The sequence below is a fragment of the Ochotona curzoniae genome, unplaced genomic scaffold, assembly GCF_017591425.1.
Source record: "Ochotona curzoniae isolate NIBS_2020 unplaced genomic scaffold, NIBS_Ocur_1.0 contig_2861, whole genome shotgun sequence".
NCBI classification, from domain to species: Eukaryota; Metazoa; Chordata; class Mammalia; order Lagomorpha; family Ochotonidae; genus Ochotona; species Ochotona curzoniae.
Window position 1 is genome coordinate 2,364,254 of NW_024465620.1, and position 19,161 is coordinate 2,383,414.

The 19,161-nt window shown below is 63.5% G+C and overlaps 1 protein-coding gene across 1 annotated transcript; it reads left to right on the forward strand.

The window, feature by feature from the left end:
• Nucleotides 1-6,627: 6,627 nt before the first annotated feature.
• IGLON5 (IgLON family member 5) lies at nucleotides 6,628-17,421 on the forward strand. Its single transcript, XM_040978350.1, has 8 exons — nucleotides 6,628-6,706; nucleotides 12,216-12,294; nucleotides 12,955-13,187; nucleotides 14,197-14,316; nucleotides 15,052-15,186; nucleotides 15,337-15,457; nucleotides 15,760-15,914; nucleotides 17,333-17,421. The coding sequence occupies exons 1-8, from the start codon at nucleotides 6,628-6,630 to the stop codon at nucleotides 17,419-17,421; spliced, it is 1,011 nt and encodes a 336-aa protein (XP_040834284.1).
• The last annotated feature ends 1,740 nt before the right edge of the window (nucleotides 17,422-19,161 follow it).

A 19,161-nucleotide genomic window follows, 5' to 3' on the forward strand; every position in this document is an offset into this window, starting at 1 on the left:
CAGGCCTGTACGGATCCCAGGGCAGGAGCAACAACACCCTGGCTGGCACCTGGCTCTCTCCCTCCCCGCCATTCACTCGGCAAGCACCACCCCCACCCAGGTCTGCATGTGCAAAGCCGTGGCTGCACTGTGGCCACCGTGGGTACACAAGAACCGGGCTGGACCTGCAACCCACAGCCTTGGCCCTGCAGCCGCTGGCAAGCACACCTGGCCTGTCTCGGGGGTGGAAGGTGGGACGAGGCCCCGGCAACAAACCCAGCCCCATTCTGCAGAGGCTGGAGCCGGCCTGGGAAAGCAGCCCCCAAATGACCTCTGGAGGGACTCCCAGGGTTGGGAGAGAGTTCCAGATCTTGGTGCCTGCTGAGACTGTTGGTGCCAAGGAGTGAGCATTTCAAACCCAGCCTGCCTCACAGACAAGCCATGGGCAGAGCCCTCTTTGCCCATCTGCCCGGGGCCACCTCTTAGCCGAAGCGGGTCTTGGTTGTGCTGGCAGCCCTGCCTGGACGTACCACCACCACCCCCTGCCCATGTGGGTGGTCACTGCCTCAGGGGGCTCGGGGCCCTGGGCTGAGGCAGTGCCTGGAGGGGCGCCCAGGCATGGCCCCTGAGTGCGCCTGCACACAGAGAAGGTCGGCCGTGCAAGCTGTACCACGGCAAGCATGGCCCTTCCTGGTGGGGGGTGTGGGAGGGCAGAGCCAGGTGGGTGGGTCTCCAGCCAGGGCAGGGGCAATGAGCAGTGAGTCCGACCAAGTGCCGGGGGAGCATCAAGTGCTCCGTAGGGAGCACGCTGGGCAGCGGCAGGGAGTCCCCGCGGCACAGGGCAGGCAGAGGTGGGCTGTGTGCAAGCGAGGAGGACGCAGCCGGCTCCTGGGGCTGAACCCTCTCCCCAGGCATGGAGGAGGGCGCTGCGGGCCTGAGCAGCCCCACCAGGTTGCGGTGTGACTTCGGAAGACCGCTCTGTTCTCCGTTCACTCCCTCTGCCTTCCTCCTCTGTCTGGTGCCTGCTCTCCACCCCTCCTCGCCCTCCAGTCTCCATGTCTGCCTCCATTGCCATCCTCGCTCCATGTTGTTCCAATTCCTCTTAGAAAACATGAGACGTGTTTCTATCCAGTCTAAACACCGTGTGCTGGCTGCCCCCGCCATGGGGTCCTCCCACGGCTTGAGGGAGAGAGAGAGGCTGTGAGCCTGCCAGGAGCGGGTTTCAGGTTTGGCACCAGTGCCAGCATGCCTTCTCATTGTTGTTCTGTGAACCCTGAAGCACCAGCACCCACAGTGAGACGGTTGCTGTCTTCCAGCGAACTGATACATCCACCATCCCCCCTAGCTGCCCTTGGCAAAATGAGAGGCGGGCGTGCGGGGCGGCTCCTACCCACCCCCCAATGCCCTCTGTGCCCGAACTGAAGCCAGGAGTTCAGATCCCATCTCAGTCTCCCACCACCGGGGCCGTCCCCCGTGTGTCCTGGGACCAGCAGGGAGCCGCAGCTGGGGCAGAGCTGGGACGAGAACCCAGGCGCTCCAGTGTGGGACTCGGTACCTTCGCTGCTGAGCCCAACACCTGCCGTGCGTGTCTGCGCTGCGCCTGCCTGCAGAAGATCCGTTTCTGTGCATCTGTGTGTTCCTGCCCCCCGTTCTTACCCTCCCTCCCTTTATCCACTCACTTCCTCTGGAAGGAGTGGACACACAGGTGAGGCAACCAATGCCCGGCCAGGCTTGTCCAGTGCTGGGATGGCGGGGGCAGGCGGAGGCAGGGGAAGAAGATCCAAGGCCCTAAGCCACCGAGCCCAGCAAGGAAGGACATCCAAGTCCCCTTTAGGAACCCGCCGCCACACACACACACACACACACACACACACACCCCAAACGTCCCCTCTGGACCAAGGCAGCGGGCCGAGTCCTGAAGTGAGTTGCTGTTGCCTGCTGCTCGGTGCTGGCGATGAGGAAGCGTGGGCAGCTTCGTTCAAGCCACGCCCAGCTGCCTGGACCAAGCCGGAGGAGCCCGAGTCCGGCCCGGGAGACAGCAGAGGCATGCTGGAGGCGCCCGGTCAACGACCGAAGCTCTTGGCCATCAGTGGGATTCCCTAAAATGTATTTCTTGATGAGAATGGCAGGGTGACACAGAGACCTTGCAGGAGTAAGCCAGATGCGAGGCAGGAGCGGGGCCTCCCTCCTGGTCTCCCACTCCTCTAACCGTCATTACTATTATCCAGAAAATCCGGGGGCTGGTGCAGCAGGTTAAGGTGTTGCCCGTGAGGCTGGCATCCCACATGAGTGCTGACTCGTGTCACAGCTGCTCCACTTCTGAACCCACGCGGGAGACCTGCAACGAGTTTCAGACTCTCGGCTTGGGTCGGCCCAGCCCGGCTCTGCCTGCTGCTGCCGCTTGCAGAGTAACTCAACGGGTGAAAGAGCTCTGTGTGTCTCTACCACTCAGATAGTTTTTAAAATAATAATAATAGGTCCCAGTGCAGTAGCCTGGAAGCTAGGGTCCTCGCCTTGCACACGCTGGGATCCCATATAGGTACGAGTTTATGTCCCAGATGCCCCGTTTCCCATCCAGCTCCCTGCCTGTGGCCTGGGAAAGCAGTGGAGGACGGCCCAAAGCCTTGGGACCCTGCACCCGCGTGGGAGGCCTGCAAGCAGCTGCTGGCTCCTGGCTTCAGATCAGCTCAACTCTGGCCATTGCGGCTGCTTGGGGAGTGAATCAGTGGATGGAAGCTCTTCCTTTCTCTCTCTCTTCCTCTCTGCATATATAACTTTCCAATACAAAATAAAATAAATCTTAATAATAATAATAATAATAATAAAGTCCCATAGAAAAGCCAACGGAGGAGGACGCAGCAGCGCCCCCTGCTGACGGAGCCCAGCAAGCGCACGCTGCAGAGGGAAAAAGCCGCTTTGGGGGTTCGGTTAATGGGACGCTGCAGGTAGAACTGCCCTTGTAGGCAACCCCAGCACACAGCCAGCCAAGGCAGGGGTCGGTCCTGATCGGCAGCCCGAAGACAGACGATCCAAGAGCCCCCCACCCCGCCACAGGAAGGGAATGGCCCCATGGACAGCAAGGGGGTCGGCGTGGACAGTGTGCCCGCTCATGGACAGCAAGGGGGTCGGCGTGGACAGTGTGCCCGCTTTCTGGGTGTCGGGGTTCGAAAGAGGCGCATCAAGGGCTCACGTGGTAGCTCGGTGGAAGCACGCATGTAAGCATACACACGAACACGGGACCCTCGGTGTCCGCACGCAGTTGGCTGCAGTGTCCTGGCAGACGCCGACGTGTGGACACTGCGGCTTCGAAAGGCCAGCAGGCTTGCGTTTCGGTGTGGTCTGCATCTCTACGCAGAGAACACACCGGGTAAATTCACAGCCTGAACACGGGGCGTCTGTCCTGTGCAATCCGTGAGCACCCAGCCGCGGACAGGCATGCAAAGGCCACGGGCAGATGCCATCCTATAGTTGGGGGGGGGCCATGCTGGTCTGTTCCATTTTCTTTAGTTTGCAAAAGGTCCAGTGGGCTAAGTGGCCACTCCTTCGGGCCTGCACTGCCCCCTGCAGTCCACAGCCGGCTACAGCGTGTCGCCTTGCCCTGCCTCGACTGCAGACAGGAGGGACACGGGAGACAGCCGAGGACGTGAGCTGACAGCAGGCCCACGCCCACGAATGGCCATGACAGCCCTGTGGGTGGGGGCGCAAACTCCAGCGCCTGGACACCGTTCTCCAGCCACTCCCTACTGGTCGTCCTCTCTGCAGTGATGCGTCCACCTCCGCCACCTGCTTAGTGGCCCCTCAGACGCCAAAGGCTCTGCCCCTGTCGCCCCTTCCCGCTCACTGACCGCTGCCCACGTCCCCGACCCGCAATGGCTGAGATTCACGGTCCAGACAGACCCTTCCTGCAGATCTTCCCGGAGCAATCACACAGACTGCCCTTCTGCAGGGCCCGTCCCACCCCACGTCTCTGCACACACCAACAGCTCAGCCTCACGCCTGTCACCCTGGCTGAGCTCCTCGTCCATGCCCACCTGCAGCGGGACACGTGGCTGCCTCGGTGCTCACTGACAGTCCCCTGGGTGGCAGCACTGTCAGGTGCTGGCCGGTGGCCCCTCCCCTTGGGTCCCAGCCATGCGGGTGGAAGCATAGTCACAGCTCACGGTGGGCTCCGTTTTCACGGCTTTTTTCATGGGATTACTGGAATCCCACTTTTGCTTTACAAATTGTTTATCCTGAGTCTTTTGCCCATTAAAAAAAAAAAGTAATTTGGGGCTGGCACTGTGGTGGGTTGGGCTAAGCCATGAAAGCATCCCATGGGGTGCCAGTTTGTGTCCTGGCTGCTCCACTTCCAATCCAGCTCCATGTCAACGTACCCGGAACAGCAGCAAAGGATGGCCCAGGTCCTTGGTCTCTGCATCCACAGGGGAGACCCAGAGGAAACTCCTGGCTCCTGGCTTTGGCTTGGTCCAGCCCTGAATGTGGCAGTCATTTGGGGAGTGAACCAGCGTGCAATTCTGCCTTCCAAATAAGTTAATAAATATTAAGAAAAAAATGACTTAGGGACTGGTGCTATAGTGCTACAGGTTAAGCTGCAGTGCCAGCACCCCCACGGGTGTGAGTTCAAGTCCCAGTTGCCCCACTTCTGACCCAGCCCTTCGGGTAATTAGGCTATCAGCTGCTACTTTCCCCAGGCACAGCAGGGAGCTCGCTGCAAGTGGCGCGCCCTAAACTTGACCCATCGCTCATTTGGATTGCTGGCATCACAGGTGGTGGCATTTTAAAAAAGATTTAATTTTATTCGAGAGGTTTACAGAGAGGAGAGACAGACAGAAAGATCTTCCATCTGCTGGTTCACTCCCCAAGTGGCTGTAATGGCCAGAACTGAACTGATCTGAAGCCAGGAGCCTCTTCTGGGTCCCAGAGCTTTGGACTATCCTCTACTGCTTTCCCAGGTGACAAGCAGGGAGCTGGATGGGCAGGGGAGCCGGCAGGATATGAACCATTGCCCATACTGGATCCCAGTGCGTGCAAGGTGAGGACTTGAGCCACCAGGCTAAGGTGGCGGTTTTACCTTCTAAGGGAAGGGTGCCCAGACAGACAGTGGCATGCAGGGAGCCGCCAGGGCACAGGCCCCAAGCCTTGGAGTTGACACAAGCGACACCCAGAAAGCCAGCTCCAGGGGACCCCGTGAGTGGTGGAGGCAAGCAGTGTCTCCCAGCAGGAGGCTGATCTGAGGATAGAGGTGGGGTGGGGAGGTCAAGGGCAAGATGGAGGGCTGCTGGAGAGGCAGGGCCAGGGCCCGGGGAGGCGGGGTGCTGGGCAGAACCCGGTCCTGCAGCATGGCATTGCAGAAGCTCTGGGAGAAGGGGCACACCCAGGGCCCCCCAAGCCAGGACACAGAGAGAAAGGGGGTCCGGGGGCTTAGTATGTGATGATAGGCCCCTCGTCTACACCCCACCCTGAAAATCAGCCCCCCGACCCTCTCCACCCCCTATATTCTGGGGACCAGTTAGGCTTGGGGAGGACACTGCCCCCAAAGGTGTTTTATACCCTTCTGGAAGAAGACATAGGGGAGCAAGTATGTCCCCATCCCATGTCTGGATCTGAAGGGAATGGGGCTGGACCCCTGGGTGTGAGGGAGGAGGGGCTGGACCCCTGGGTGTGAGGGAGAAGGGCTGGGCTGGACCCCTGGTGTGGGAGAGGCTGGACCCTGGGTGTGAGGAAGGAGGGGCTGGGCTGGACCCCTGGGTGTGAGGGAGGAGGGGCTGGACCCCTGGGTGTGAGGGAGAAGGGCTGGGCTGGACCCCTGGGTGTGAGGGAGGAGGGCTGGACCCCTGGGTGTGAGGGAGGAGGGGCTGGACCCCTGGGTCTGAGGGAGGAGGGGCTGGGCTGGACCCCTGGGTGTGAGGGAGGAGGGGCTGGACCCCTGGGTGTGAGGGAGGAGGGGCTGGACCCCTGGGTGTGAGGGAGGAGGGGCTGGACCCCTGGGTGTGAGGGAGGAGGGGCTGGAGCCCTGGGTGTGAGGGAGGAGGGTCTGGGCTGGACCCCTGGGTGTGAGGGAGGAGGGGCTGGACCCCCGGGTGTGAGGGAGGAGGGGCTGGGCTGGACCCCTGGGTGTGAGGGAGGAGGGGCTGGACCCCCGGGTGTGAGGGAGGAGGGTCTGGACCCCTGGGTGTGAGGGCAGGGGCTGCACCCCTGGTCTGAGGGGAGCGCCTGGGCTGCACCCCGGGCCGAGGGCGCGGGGCAGGGCGCGTGGGGGGCGTCTGGCGCCGCTGACAGAGGGGCCTGAGGAGGCGGAGCCTGCTTCGGGCACGCGTCCCCGACCCCGGGTGCAGCGTCGGGAGGGGCGGGGGCCGGGCCGCAGTAACAAAGGCCTCTCCCTCGGCCGAGCAGCCCCCCCGGCCCCGCCTCCCCGGGCCCCCGCCTGCCCTGATTGGCCGCTCTCCCTGCCCGTCAGCGCCGCCCCCCTCCCCGGGTCTGCAGCAGCTCCGGCCGCCTCGTCGCGCCCCCCCGGCCCCTCCCCCCGCCCCCGCCGCCCCCCGGGCCGGTGCAGCCGCAGGCGGGGTCCCCCTCCCCCTCCCCTCTCCCCCCAGGCCTCGCGCGCCCCGGCCGCCCCCTCCCCTCCCCCTGCGCGCCGCCGCCGCCGCGATGCCCCACCCTGCGCCCGGGGCCCGGCTCCGGCTCCTCGCCGCCGCCGCCCTGGCCGGCCTGGCCGTCATCAGCCGAGGTACCGCAGCGCCCGGGGGGTGGGGAGGCTGGGGCGAGGGGTGCAGGCGTGCGGGGCTGCATCCCGGGGCCGGACGGGGAGGCCCCCGGCACGCTCGGGTCCAGGCCCCGGAGGGGCGGGGGCGGCGCGCCCCGGCACGGACCAGGGTCCTCCGATGTCCTCCAGGGTGCAGGGGTCTGCCCGCCCGGGTCTCCGGCCCGGGTCTAGGGGGTGGAGGTCTCCTTGCCGTTCCCTGGCACGGGCGGAGGGGTCGCAGACGCTGGATCCCGGCTTCGAGGCAGGAATCCGGCTTGGGGGTCAGAGAGGGGGCTCGGACATGGGCCGGGGGTCCGCAGGCAGGATATCTAGAATTGAGCTGGGATGCGGAGCTGGGTGGGAGGGGAGTGGGTGATGCCCCGTGGGGGTCTTGGCCTCTGCGTGGGAGCGGGTCCCTAAGGAAGTCCTTGCCTGGGCCGGGGAGGTGTCCACGACGCCCTGAAGGGAGGGGAGGGGGCAAGCAGCCCCCAGCTGGGCCGCCTGGGTGGAGAGTGTTGGCATTTGGGGGATGGGTGGGGAAGTGCGGAATGTGGGGGAACGGAGCAGGGGGACCCTGGAGTTTGGGGTGCTGTGCTGAGGACTTGGGCGGTTCAGCTCTGATGGGATGTCGGGGTTCATGATGGAATGTGGAGGCTTGGGGGAGCCAAGGCGGGTGAGAACTGGACAGGGAGGCCATGGAGGAGCTGGGAGGGGGCGGGGGGGGTGGTCTTCAGCAGAGGAGGCAGGCACCTGTGCCCAGGCTGGGGTCTCCCCAAAACAGGCCTGGCCAGCACAGCTGGGCAAGGAGATGCCCCCGGGCACAGGGAGGAGAGAGGATGCCTATGGCAGGCTGCTGGCAGGCGTGCAGCAGGCAGGGAACCTGCTCCCCCACCCCCGACCACAGAGGGTCAGTCAGGGACATGCAGTCTGGGGACCCTTTAGCAGAGACACCCCCCACCCCCCAAGCAGGTTCAGAGAGGCGCCCACACAGACTGAGTGGCCACAACACAGTCATGGCACCTGCTGACACCCACAGCCACACAGGCCTGACTGCCCATCAGGCAGGGAGGGGAGTGGACCAGAGTCTCCGCGCTGCTTCCCCCGCTGGCCAGGGCCACCACAGCCTGCTGCGTGACCTCTCTCTCTCTCTGTCTGTCATCCCCGGAGGGCGCCATCCCTGGCACTCGCTGGGACATCCCTCTGCCTGTCCCGCAGCCCTGCTGCTGTCCACCCCACTGTCTGTGTGTCTCACACTGTCCCCTACGGCCTCCGCCTGACCTCTTGTCCTTTCACCTCTGCCTCCTCCGGGCATCTCGGCCACTGCCACCTCTCCTAGCCCATCCTGGTCTCTTGCCGTGTCCTCTCCCCTTTTCTTCTTTCTCCTTATTCTGTCCATCTCCCTACCCTTTCGTCTCAAGCTAACTGCCCTCTCTGCCCCTCACAGATCCCAGACAGGACCCGCCTCCTGGGGCAGGGGTGGGGTGCCCAAGTGCTTTCCCACCTCTGGCTGCTCTTGGGGTCCCCACGTGGGAATTAAAAGCAAGAAGGGTGTGACTGACGCCACCCCAGCCACCCACCCAGGCGACAGCCTGAAACGCAACTCAGCATCTTCGCCTGCCTCTTCTTGATGCCCCCCAAATTCCAAGAGCCTCCATGGAGAGAGAGGCCTCATCCCATAGGGATCACAGGGAACCCCACCATCCCCCTGGGGCCCCCAGCTCCTGAGAGACGGGGCCAGCAGTGGGGGGGCACCTGCCGTACGAACCCAGCCGCTGCCCACCAAGATCAGGGTCAAGCCCAGTCGGCTGGGCTTTGCTGACGCAAAGCAAGTCTGTTTCCGGGCCACTGGCCATGTTTTCATCCCCCACTTCACAAAACCTCCTTGGAGCCGCACGCAGGAATCTACCTTTAATTTGTTTTCCTGAATCTTTTATGTCGAGACACATATCCGCACTCATTCACAAAAGCAGCTCCGTCGTTGGACTAAAACACAATCCAACAACAGCAAACAGCAGCTCCCTCCGCTGCAGCTGGGGTGGGGGCTCCGTCCTGGGGCAGCTGGGTGGGGGCTCCGTCCTGGGGCAGCTGGGTGGGGGCTCCGTCCTGGGGCAGCTGGGTGGGGGCTCCGTCCTGGGGCAGCTGGGTGGGGGCTCCGTCCTGGGGCAGCTGGGTGGGGGCTCCGTCCTGGGGCAGCTGGGTGGGGGCTCTGTCCTGGGGCAGCTGGGGTGGGGGCTCTGTCCTGGGGCAGCTGGGTGGGGGCTCCGTCCTGGGGCAGCTGGGTGGGGGCTCCGTCCTGGGGCAGCTGGGTGAGGGAGGTGCACGGAGTGGGGGCACTGGGGGCAGTGGACGGGAGCTAGTGCCCTTCCTGGATCTCACGGCGTAGCCAGAAGAAGAGAGACCAGATGCTACAGCAGAAAACTTGCACACCTGAGCAGGTGGCTGCAGAGAGGAGCCTGGGACAGGGCTGGGTGGAGACCTGCTGACCACTGGAGCTCCAGGCCCCTCCTCATCCGCCCCCGGGGACAGGCTCTGTGCAGGTGACAGTAGGAATGAGACCCAAAGGAAGAGAATTAGCCATTAGGAGGCAAAGGCCCCTGAGGTGGGGATGCGTCTGGATCTGGGGCTCCACGTTCAGGATCTGGGCTCTCCAGGAGTCAGGGCTGGTCGCAAAGGGACCCAGATTCAAGACAGCGAAGGAGGAGGGAGAGGAGGAGGAGGGAGAGGAGGAGGAGACAGTGGCAGCCTGGCTGCCCTTCTGGTGGTGAGCCACCCCACGTTCTCCATGCCCGAGTCTCCAGGTCCAGCCTCACTTCCTCCTCACTACCTTCCCAGGCTCACAGGGCACTGTCTCGGTCCTGGCCCCGGTTCTGCCCCAAGTGCCCGGCACAGAGCAGGTGTCCACCTCCGCACCGAGGTGTCACCTCGGTCTCCTGCCCCCACCTGCACCTCCATTCACCAACCAGTGGGGAGGCTGCCCAGCCTGGGCCACGACCATGCTACTCCCAGTGTGTGCTGATCAGGCTCACTGCCCCCCACACTCCTGTAGCCCCCTCCTCGCACCCCAGGAGGGTGGTACGATTAGCCCTCCCCTTCACAGGGGTAAGCTGAGTCCCTAGGAGAGGATGAGTCCTGCATGTGGGAGCCGTGCCTTGAGTCTGCCATCCTGGCTCTTCCGGCTGCCTGCTTGGTTACGCTGGACAAAGCCAGTGCAAGGACAGAGCTGAAGGAAGGAGTCACTGACCCAGAGCATGCAACAGCCGGACACAGCGCTGCCCCCGCCCCAGCCGCCAGGCCGGACACAGCGCTGGCCCCCGCCCCAGCCGCCGGGCCCAGTGGAGGTGGATGTCTGTAAGAAGCAGGTGCAGCCAGGAGCGCTAGCCTCGGCTGAGCACCGATCTAATCGCCTTGTTTGCACCTTTGCCCAGGGTTCCTTGCCCCTAGGTCAGCCAAGTCCAGGGGAGTCCCAGTAGGCCGATGGGGTGGGGACTGTGCCTTGAACAGTCCGGGAGGGCCTCCTGGAGGAAGGGGCATTTGTGTTGGGGTCTTGAGGAGTGAATAGGAGTTTAAGTATGGCAGTGTGTCACAGGCACCCTCTTGGGTTCAGTGAGTGTTTTCCTGAGCCCCCACCGCAGAGGGCACAGACCGGAGCAGAGCCTCAAGCCATGCCTGCATGATGTAGTCCTGCAGCTGCAGTTATGTCCCACCCAGGTGCCAGCCTGGGGCCAGACAGGGGCACAACCCAAGGTGACCAGAGGGACAGGGGCTGGGTTCTAGGTCGGTCATCTTGGAACACGTGGATGGCCAGCCTGACCCAGAGAGGAAGGGACTCCTGGCGCTGCTGGGGCATCCAGAAATTTTGTAAGACGGGCATGCAAGCCCAGAACTCCGAACCGCCAGGCACAGAGACCGGGACTCAGAGGATCCCCGGAGGCCCGGACTCCTCCCTTGGCTGCTGGGACTGTCCACTCCCAGGGCCTCGGGATGCTGAGTGGCTGCTCACTGGGGTGGTGGGCACCCTACCTGGGCACCCTCCCATCCTGAATTCCTGAAAGGAGGAGGAAGACTGGCAGGAGGGTGAAGCCGGCAGATGCCAGGATGGGGGCCCGGACCCCCTGCCCTTGGGGCACCGTAGGCCACGGCCTCCTGCCATCACCTCCTGCAGGACACCATCATTGCAGGGCCTCTGGCAGTGCCCGGGGTGGTGGCTGTTGGCACCGGCAGGTTGGGGCCAGGGCCACTGCCCAATACCCTTCACGGCTCGAGACACCTGCAGTGCAGAAGTTAGGGGACCCTGACCAAGGCTGTGCCTGCCACTTGGTGCCCCTCTATGACATAGGGCTTTCCAAGGTGGGAGAGTAACACAGCATTGTGGTCAAGTGGTGTGTGTGTGAGAGAGAGAGAGAGAGAGCCCATGGAGGGCTGTGCATCACCCACGGACTCTGCAGACCCCTGTGCAGCCTGGCCTGGGACTGTCCCTCTGGACTGGGCATAACAACAGGAGTACCCCTGGGAGAGTGGTCACTGCCCACTGACGGGCTGCTGAGCATGTGTCTGGGGCGGCATGTGTTGGTATGGCTGTGTGTACCCCAGACCTTCTGTAACTATCTGTGAGACTCGTGTGTGTGTGTGTGTGTGTGTGTGTGCGTGTGTGTGTGTGTGTGTGTGTGTGTGTGTGTGTGGCCAACCCCTGTTGCTCCTGGAGGCTACACAGCAGCATCCACTGAGTACCAGTCGGTGGGGTGAGGCTGGGAAGGCCCAGCTCAGTGGCCAGGAGGCTCAGCCCCAGCCCTGAGGCCTGGCCTGGACTGCTTGCTGCAGCAGGCCCCGCCCAGACCTGTCCTGAGGGGCCTCTCTGATGGAGAGGACCCCCGGGAGTCATTGGGGCAGCACGGGCAATTAATTCATTAGATTAATTAGCTCCTCGTCCTCAGCTGGGGGCAGGGCTAGGGCCCTCCGGCTCCAGCCGGCCAAGGTCATGCAACCGTCTCCCTCCCTCCTCTCCCGCCTGGTGTCTCCTCCTCGCCTCCGCCTGCCCAGCCCCCACTCCCTGGCCCAGGTCCAGCCGCTGGCCACGGTCCACAGAGAGATGGATGGTGGCAGAGCCAGACGCGGGCTGGCGTGGGCGTGCCCTGGCGAGTGTGCTCTGTGGAGCATGGGTGTGCCCGCGTGTGTGTTGTGTGTCTGTAGCTGCAGCTGCAGCTGCGCGACTGTGAATTCCGGCGAGATGCATGGGTTTGCGTGTGGGTGGGTGCGCCTGGGCCATCGCGGGCCTCTGCATCCACAGGAGCCCACAGGCAGGAAACGCTGTGGGTGTGTCCCCATCTGGGCATGTCTGCCATGTGTGTCCCTGGAAACACCAAGGAAGGCAGGTGGGCAGTGCCACCTGCAGGAGGCGTCCGTCTGCAAGGGAGTGCATGGTTGCATGCAAAGGCGTGTGCCCACGTGTCCATGCCCTGCCCACGCTGCCAGGCTGAGCTGTCCCTCCCACCCACAGGGCTGCTGTCCCAGAGTCTGGAGTTCAACTCCCCGGCTGACAACTACACAGTGTGTGAAGGGGACAACGCCACCCTCAGGTACCTCTGCCACAGGGAATCCAGGCCTGGATTCAGCAGCTTTGTCCCTCCTCGCCCTCCCGACTCTGGGGACATTCAAGCACGGGGAGGGTGGCCCCAGCAGTGGCCAACCTGGTAGGGTGTGGACTCTGAGCCGGCTCCTTGTCTGGCAAAGGGGTGGAGAGAGAAGGCGCCCTGGGGATATTCACTCTATCACGCACGCGTGCTTCAGGACACAGCACAGCCTCACCTTCCGTGGACAACAGTCCGAATGGTCATCTCCCAGACCCTGTCTCTCCTCTCTCGGGGCTCTCCTCTCCCAACTCTGGGTCTCTGTGGCCCCCCCAGGTCTCTGTCCCCCCTGGGTCTCTGCCCCCCCCCAGGTCTCTGTCCCTCTCTCTCTCTCTCTGTCCGCCCCCTTCTCTCTTCCTCCTTGAATCCTGCCCGTTGAGATCCCTGACACAGCACCCTCAGTCACCCCCAGTGCTCACTCTGCTGTGCTCGTGGTCCGCCTCTTCCAACTCCCTCAGGCTGCAGTGTGATCTGCGGCTATCTTCAGCCTCTGCCCACCTGCCCTCCCCCCCCCACACACACCTTGCTGGCAGGAATGGAGGGTGGAGGTGACAGAGCTGTGGGAGTGAGCAGAGACAACCCTTCCCAACCCTCGCCTCCACCCCACAGCTGCTTCATCGACGAGCACGTGACCCGCGTGGCCTGGCTGAACCGCTCCAACATCCTGTACGCTGGCAATGACCGCTGGACCAGCGACCCCCGCGTGCGGCTGCTCATCAACACGCCTGAGGAGTTCTCCATCCTCATCACGCAGGTGGGACTGGGCGACGAGGGCCTCTACACCTGCTCCTTCCAGACGCGCCACCAGCCGTACACCACTCAGGTCTACCTCATTGTGCACGGTGAGCCCAGGCTGGGAACCCCGGAGGCGCGTGGCTGGGGATGGGGAGGTGAACCCCCCTGGTGCCACCACCCACATTCTTAGGGTCGTGACAGGATGGGGGTGGGCATGTTCAGGAAGTCTGCACTGAGTGGGCGCCTGCTGTGTGCCGGCACTGTTTTGGGACTGGAACTCCAAAGCAGGGCTCTGAGAGTGCTTCCCAGGCAAAAACAGAAGCAGATGGGGCACAGCAGGGGAATGGGGATGGACCAGGAGGTGCAGAGAGCAGAGACGGGGCTGGGGGCAGGGCAGGGATGGGCCAGAGCTCAGGAGCCTCCTCACAGTGCAGCATCAGAGGGAATCTGGGAGACAGATGCAAGCCCCGGGGACAGGGAGCGCTGAGTGGGTTGGCGGCACACCAGATGGCCACCAGCTGAGACCCTGGGCAGCCGGGAGTCCAGCCTGCAGTCGGGGAGGGGTGCTGTGTGTTGCAGGCACACAGGGGCCACCTGCATGTTGCACCCAGCTCTCCTACCTGTGACCTGATGGCACGTGGCGAAGCTGCCTCCCGCCCACCGGGAGTGGGGCAACCCAGAGGGCAGGCTTTAGTAAAGGAGTTAGAATCTACAGTGCAGCCAGCACCTCATGAGTGTTAATCCAGTTACCGCAAAAATGGACATTTAGGAAACCACAAACAGGGAGTTAAGGAAGACAGACCCCAAAACAGAGTCTGCAAAGGGCAGGAAGTCAATGAGTAATTCACAGAGAGGAACAGATAGAACACGTGTCCACACAGCAGAGCCAGTGGACCAGCCATCTACACAGGTAGATCAGCCACCATCAGGCAGCAGGTGGATAGCTGTCTACACAGAGGAGCCAGTGGCTCAGCAGCCAGGCCCGCCGCTGGAGCAAACACAGGGCTTTTGGGGAGAAGGGAGCGATGGTGCAGGTGTGGTGTCTGCCAGCCCTGCCTGTAAGGATGGGGTCTTAGGGGGCACCCCAGCCCCTCCCTGACTGCCCCCTGCCCGCAGTCCCCGCCCGTATCGTCAACATCTCCTCGCCGGTGACCGTGAACGAGGGTGGCAACGTGAACCTGCTCTGCTTGGCTGTGGGGCGGCCCGAGCCCACGGTCACTTGGAGACAGCTCCGAGGTGAGCACCCCAGCCTGGGCTCCCCCCGCGGCAGGCAGCCTGGACCCTCCACACTACCACCCGCACACCCCGACCGGATGCCCAGGCTCCTTCCCTTGCTCCCACCCTCCCTTCTTATGACTTCATTCCCTGCCCCAACCCCACCAGCCCCCAGACTCTTCCCCAGTCTCCAGGTTGGGGCCTCTGCTTCTCCCTGACCAGTCCAGGCTTGTGCTCCGTGCCTGGCGCGGTGGGGGGCTGGGAGTCTCCTGAATGGAGGTCTCTAACTGCTAATCCCTAACCAGGCTCCAGCCAGGGCCCAGGCCACACCCCTGCCTCTCCTGGCGGGATGCTCTGGCCCAGCTGTTCTCACAGCAAGTGGCCCTTGCTGGCATGCATATTCTCTGACCTCAGGGCTGCCCTCCGTCAACCCCCAAGACCCCCGGCTCGGGGTTCCTCCCAGGTGTTTCATTTGGGTCTGCAGTACCAGACCGCAGACTCCGGGCTTCCCCTCTCCCCTGAGCGCCCTTCACTCCTACCAGAGCTGAGTCATCACCCCTACCTGATTCCCGGGACCCCCAAGTCCTAAGCCTCCTCCACCCACCCCATCCTCGTTCCACCCGGCTCCTCCGGCCCCCGGGGCTCTCCAGGCCATGCTGTGCCCGCCCCGCTGATGTGTGTCCGTGTTGTGCCCGTGTTGTCCCGTGTTAAGTGTCTGTGTCCGGCCCCGCCTCCCCTCCCCTCGCTCCCCCACAGATGGCTTCACCTCGGAGGGCGAGATCCTGGAGATCTCCGGCATCCAGCGCGGCCAGGCTGGCGAATATGAGTGCGTGACGCACAACGGGGTGAACTCGGCGCCCGACAGCCGCCGCGTGCTGGTCACAGTCAACTGTGAGCCCCCTTCCCCTGCAGGCGGGAGGGCCCCAGGCACGGGGTGGAGGGAGCGCACAGGGCTGGGGGCAAGGCCCCGGAGTTGCCCCTTCCTCCCCGCTTCTCCACCTCCCTGGTCAGCACAGTCCGCTGAGCCTCGCCCTCCGCCAGATCCTCCGACCATCACCGACGTGACGAGCGCGCGCACCGCCCTGGGCCGGGCCGCCCTCCTACGCTGCGAGGCCATGGCGGTGCCACCCGCGGACTTCCAGTGGTACAAGGACGACAGACTGTGAGGACCGCCCCGGGGCCAGCGGGGGGCCGGCGGGCTGCAGGGCGGGCAGCACAGGGAGACGCACGTGGGTCCTGGGGCTGAGAAGGACTGGAGCCGGGGCCCCTTGAGGACAGGGGCTGGGGGCGCGCGGCGGCGGGAGCGCCTCTGGATGCTGTAGCTGGAATCCGAAGCAGGCGTCCCCGCGCGCAGCCAGGCCGGGGCTGGATGGGTGAGGACGGGAGTGGACCCTGCGCTGTGCCCGGCGCCAGGGTCCGGGTCCCTCCCTCCCCGGGCCCACCTCCGACCCTGGTCTTCCGCAGGCTGAGCAGCGGCACAGCCGAGGGCCTGAAGGTGCAAACGGAGCGCACCCGCTCCATGCTTCTCTTCGCCAACGTGAGCGCCCGGCATTATGGCAACTACACGTGTCGCGCCGCCAACCGGCTCGGAGCGTCCAGCGCTTCCATGCGACTCCTACGTGCGTCCGTGCGCTGTGGTGGCGGTCCCGGAGCGTGGGTGGGACCCCCGACAAGGCCCTGTCCCCAGACTGAACCCCGAGTTTAGACCAGAGGCACACACTGAAGTCTCCGGAGGCCTTCCGTGGCGCAGAGCTCCAGCTCCAGGCTGGGAGTTCGGGACGCAGCAGTGTGCCAGAGACCAGAGCTTGTAGCTTAGCAGTGAGGCACCGGCATTTTTGCAACGCTGAGATCTGACGGCCAAAGTGTCCCCGAAGGCCCTGCAAATCCCAGGCGTTTTCAATGCGGGCCTCTTGCCATCTGATTTCGTGTGATCGGTCTCACAGTCTGAAAAATGCCTAAAGCCATGACCAATAGCTGAGAAAAATGACCTTTCGGCCATATGTCCAGCAGGGGCGAATTCGCTGCCAGCCCCCAAGACGGCCCATTTATGTATATGCAGACTTTGCAAAAACCCGAAGCAGGGGGAGAAAAAAGTCCTCTGAGAGGGGGAACTTCTCATCCGGTCCTTATTGCACACCGACTGTGGTCCTGGGAGAGAATGGACAGGCGCAGTTAGAGATGGAAGCTTCTGGATGGAGTTCGCTGGCGGCCAGCCTCTGCATTGGGAAGCAGCTTGGCAGACCTGGGCCTTGAGGCAGCTCCCTTCTCATATCTGTGTTCCCAGATTTTGTTCTTGTGAGAACTGCTGGCGGGCAGGTGGGCTAAGGCCCTTTAAATATCCTGTGGTCTGGTCCTCCCTAGCCAGCCAACCACAGCTGTGACTCAGAATTCAACACATCTACAGCAGGCTACTTAGAAAAAAAAGATGTATTTATTTGAAAGGCAGTGCTATACCAGAGGCAAAAGGAGACAGATCCCACCTGCTGGCTCACACCCCAGGTGGCTGCGGTGGCTGAAGCTGTGAGCCCGGAACTCTGTAGGAGTCTCCCACATTGGTGCAGGCCTCCAAGCACGTGGGCCATCCTCCACTGCTTTTCCTAGGTTCCTTAACAGGGAGTTGGGTGGAAGTGGAGCAGCCAGGACTCGAACCCGTGCTCCTATGGGATGCTGGGGTCATGGGCAGCAGATGCCGGCACCAATAGCAAGCTGAGGTTTTAAGTGGATAATCTTGTGGTTTTAAAACATCCAAGTGGCCCTGGGTATAAAACCAGGTCTCCTTCAAGAGGCCTAGATGCTGGCGGGAGGGCACCCTGCACAGTCTGGGACCTCAAGGGCAGAAGTGCAGCCCGCTGGGCCCAGTGAGTGTCAGCCGAGGGGTCTATGGAGGCGGGCCCAGGACGAATCTGCAAGACGTCAAAGATGGACCAGTGAGAGAGGAGAGAGCCCAGCACCCACCGGACCCCAGGGACACTCGGCACAGCCCCCAGGGGGACACGGTCCCAGGAGCCCTTTTGTGATCCTGTTTCTCTTCCCGCAGGCCCGGGATCCCTGGAGAACTCTGCACCCAGACCCCCGGGGCCCCTGGCTCTGCTCCCGGCCCTGGGCTGGCTGTGGTGGAGGGTGTAGGCACCGAGCAGGGCAGCCCGCCTCCCCTCGGGCAGGGGGCCTCCGGCCAAGTGCGTGGGAGAACCAGGGGGAGCAGCGCCGTGGGTCTCGAGGGGGCAGAAGACCTCTCGGCCATTGAGGAAGAGGAGGAGGAAGAGAGGAAGAGGAAGATCTTTAGAGAACCCATCACTGTGAGGGATAACGCAAAATTATGCATCTTTCTACAGCCATTCTCGCCACCCGTTCACGCTTCCGACTGTGGCCCACCCATCCCCGGGCACCCACACCTCTCCTAGCTCAGGCTGTCCCTGGCTTGTGTGTGAGAGTGTGTGAGTGTGTGTGAGTGTGTGTGTGTGCGTGTGAGAGAGTGGAGGAGGGGCTAGGGCCTCCCTCTCTGGCCACTCCCACATCCCTGCCTCCCACCCTGCTACCTGTCCCCTCTGGCTGGAGGTAGGTATGGGAGCTTCTGCTGGGTGAGGGGGGCTCCCTGCTTTCCCCAGTTTTATGCACGCTGGTCCTTCCCTGTGAAAGGCCCTGGCCTCCTCTGCTGTTGAACTACTTGTAGCCAGGGGCCCCAGCACTGGCTCAGGTGCCTGAGACCCCGCCCTGGCCCCTGCCCCCAGCCTGCCTCCCCTGGACTCTCTGGCTCCTTCTTGGGCCGATCGGTGCTTCCATCCAACAGGCACGCAGGTGACCGCAGCTGCCAGCCTGCCTCAGTGCTCTGCCCTCCCCACCTGCCCCCCAAGCCTGTCACCACCCCCTCTGCCACCTGCAGCACCAGCTGGCTGCCCTGGAGCCCCTGCAGCTGGTCCACAAGAGTGGGTGGGCTTGTCTGCCTCCTGCAGCTTGGGTCTTCCTCCAGGGTGGACCTGCGCGTACACACACACACACACACACACACACACACACACACACACACACACCAGCGACTGTGATCAGCAATAGGCCCCCTGGGCTCCAGCTGTCCTGTGGCCGGTGACTGCCTGGGCGTCCCCGGGGTGGGGTGGAGTGGCTGTTGTCAGACTGGGTGCTGGCTCAGCACACGCCACCCACACACAGTGGGGGAGGAAGTGGCGTCACACAGACAGCCTTGAGCCGTTGGTCACCAGCTCCTGCCAGCACCCAGAGCTTGTGGAGAGGGGGGCCGGGGGCAGGGGCCAATGACTGTACCTCAGACGGGGGCGTGGGCCCCATCCTGCATTGTCTTCCATTCCTAGGGTCCAGGGCTGGGGAGGGGGCGGGGGCGCAGGGGAGGGCGAGGACCCTGGGGGCCGTGTGTTCCGACTCATGGGGAGTGTTGAGACCACCACACCAATAAACGCCTTTTTCCAAAGTCTTCGCCTGCTGGGGTCAGTGTCGTTGATGGCGGGGGTGGGAGGGGGCACGGGCAGGGGTACCTGGGGTCATTCCTTTGCACCCTGGTCTCCCCTTTGATACAGCTGGAAATGACCCTCGCCCAGGAAGTCCCTGGTGGGCTCCAGCCACCGGACACAGCCCATTTCCTGCCATGACTGGTTCAGAGGTAGACAGGTGACTGCTCTCAGGGTGGTGTCCTCCTGGGCAGCGTGGTTCAGGGGCTTCTCCTCCCAGGGAGAGGGCTCGGGGCAGGGGGCCGAGCCTCGGGCATCATCAAGCCTTGTTTTCAGGGGCTCGAAGGGAAAAGACAGCCAGGGTTGATCCAGGACCCGAGTCGGGGGGAGGGCTTCAAGGCAGAAAGCAGGGGGCCGCATCCTTGGCTGTGTGGATCGGCAGCGAGGGCAG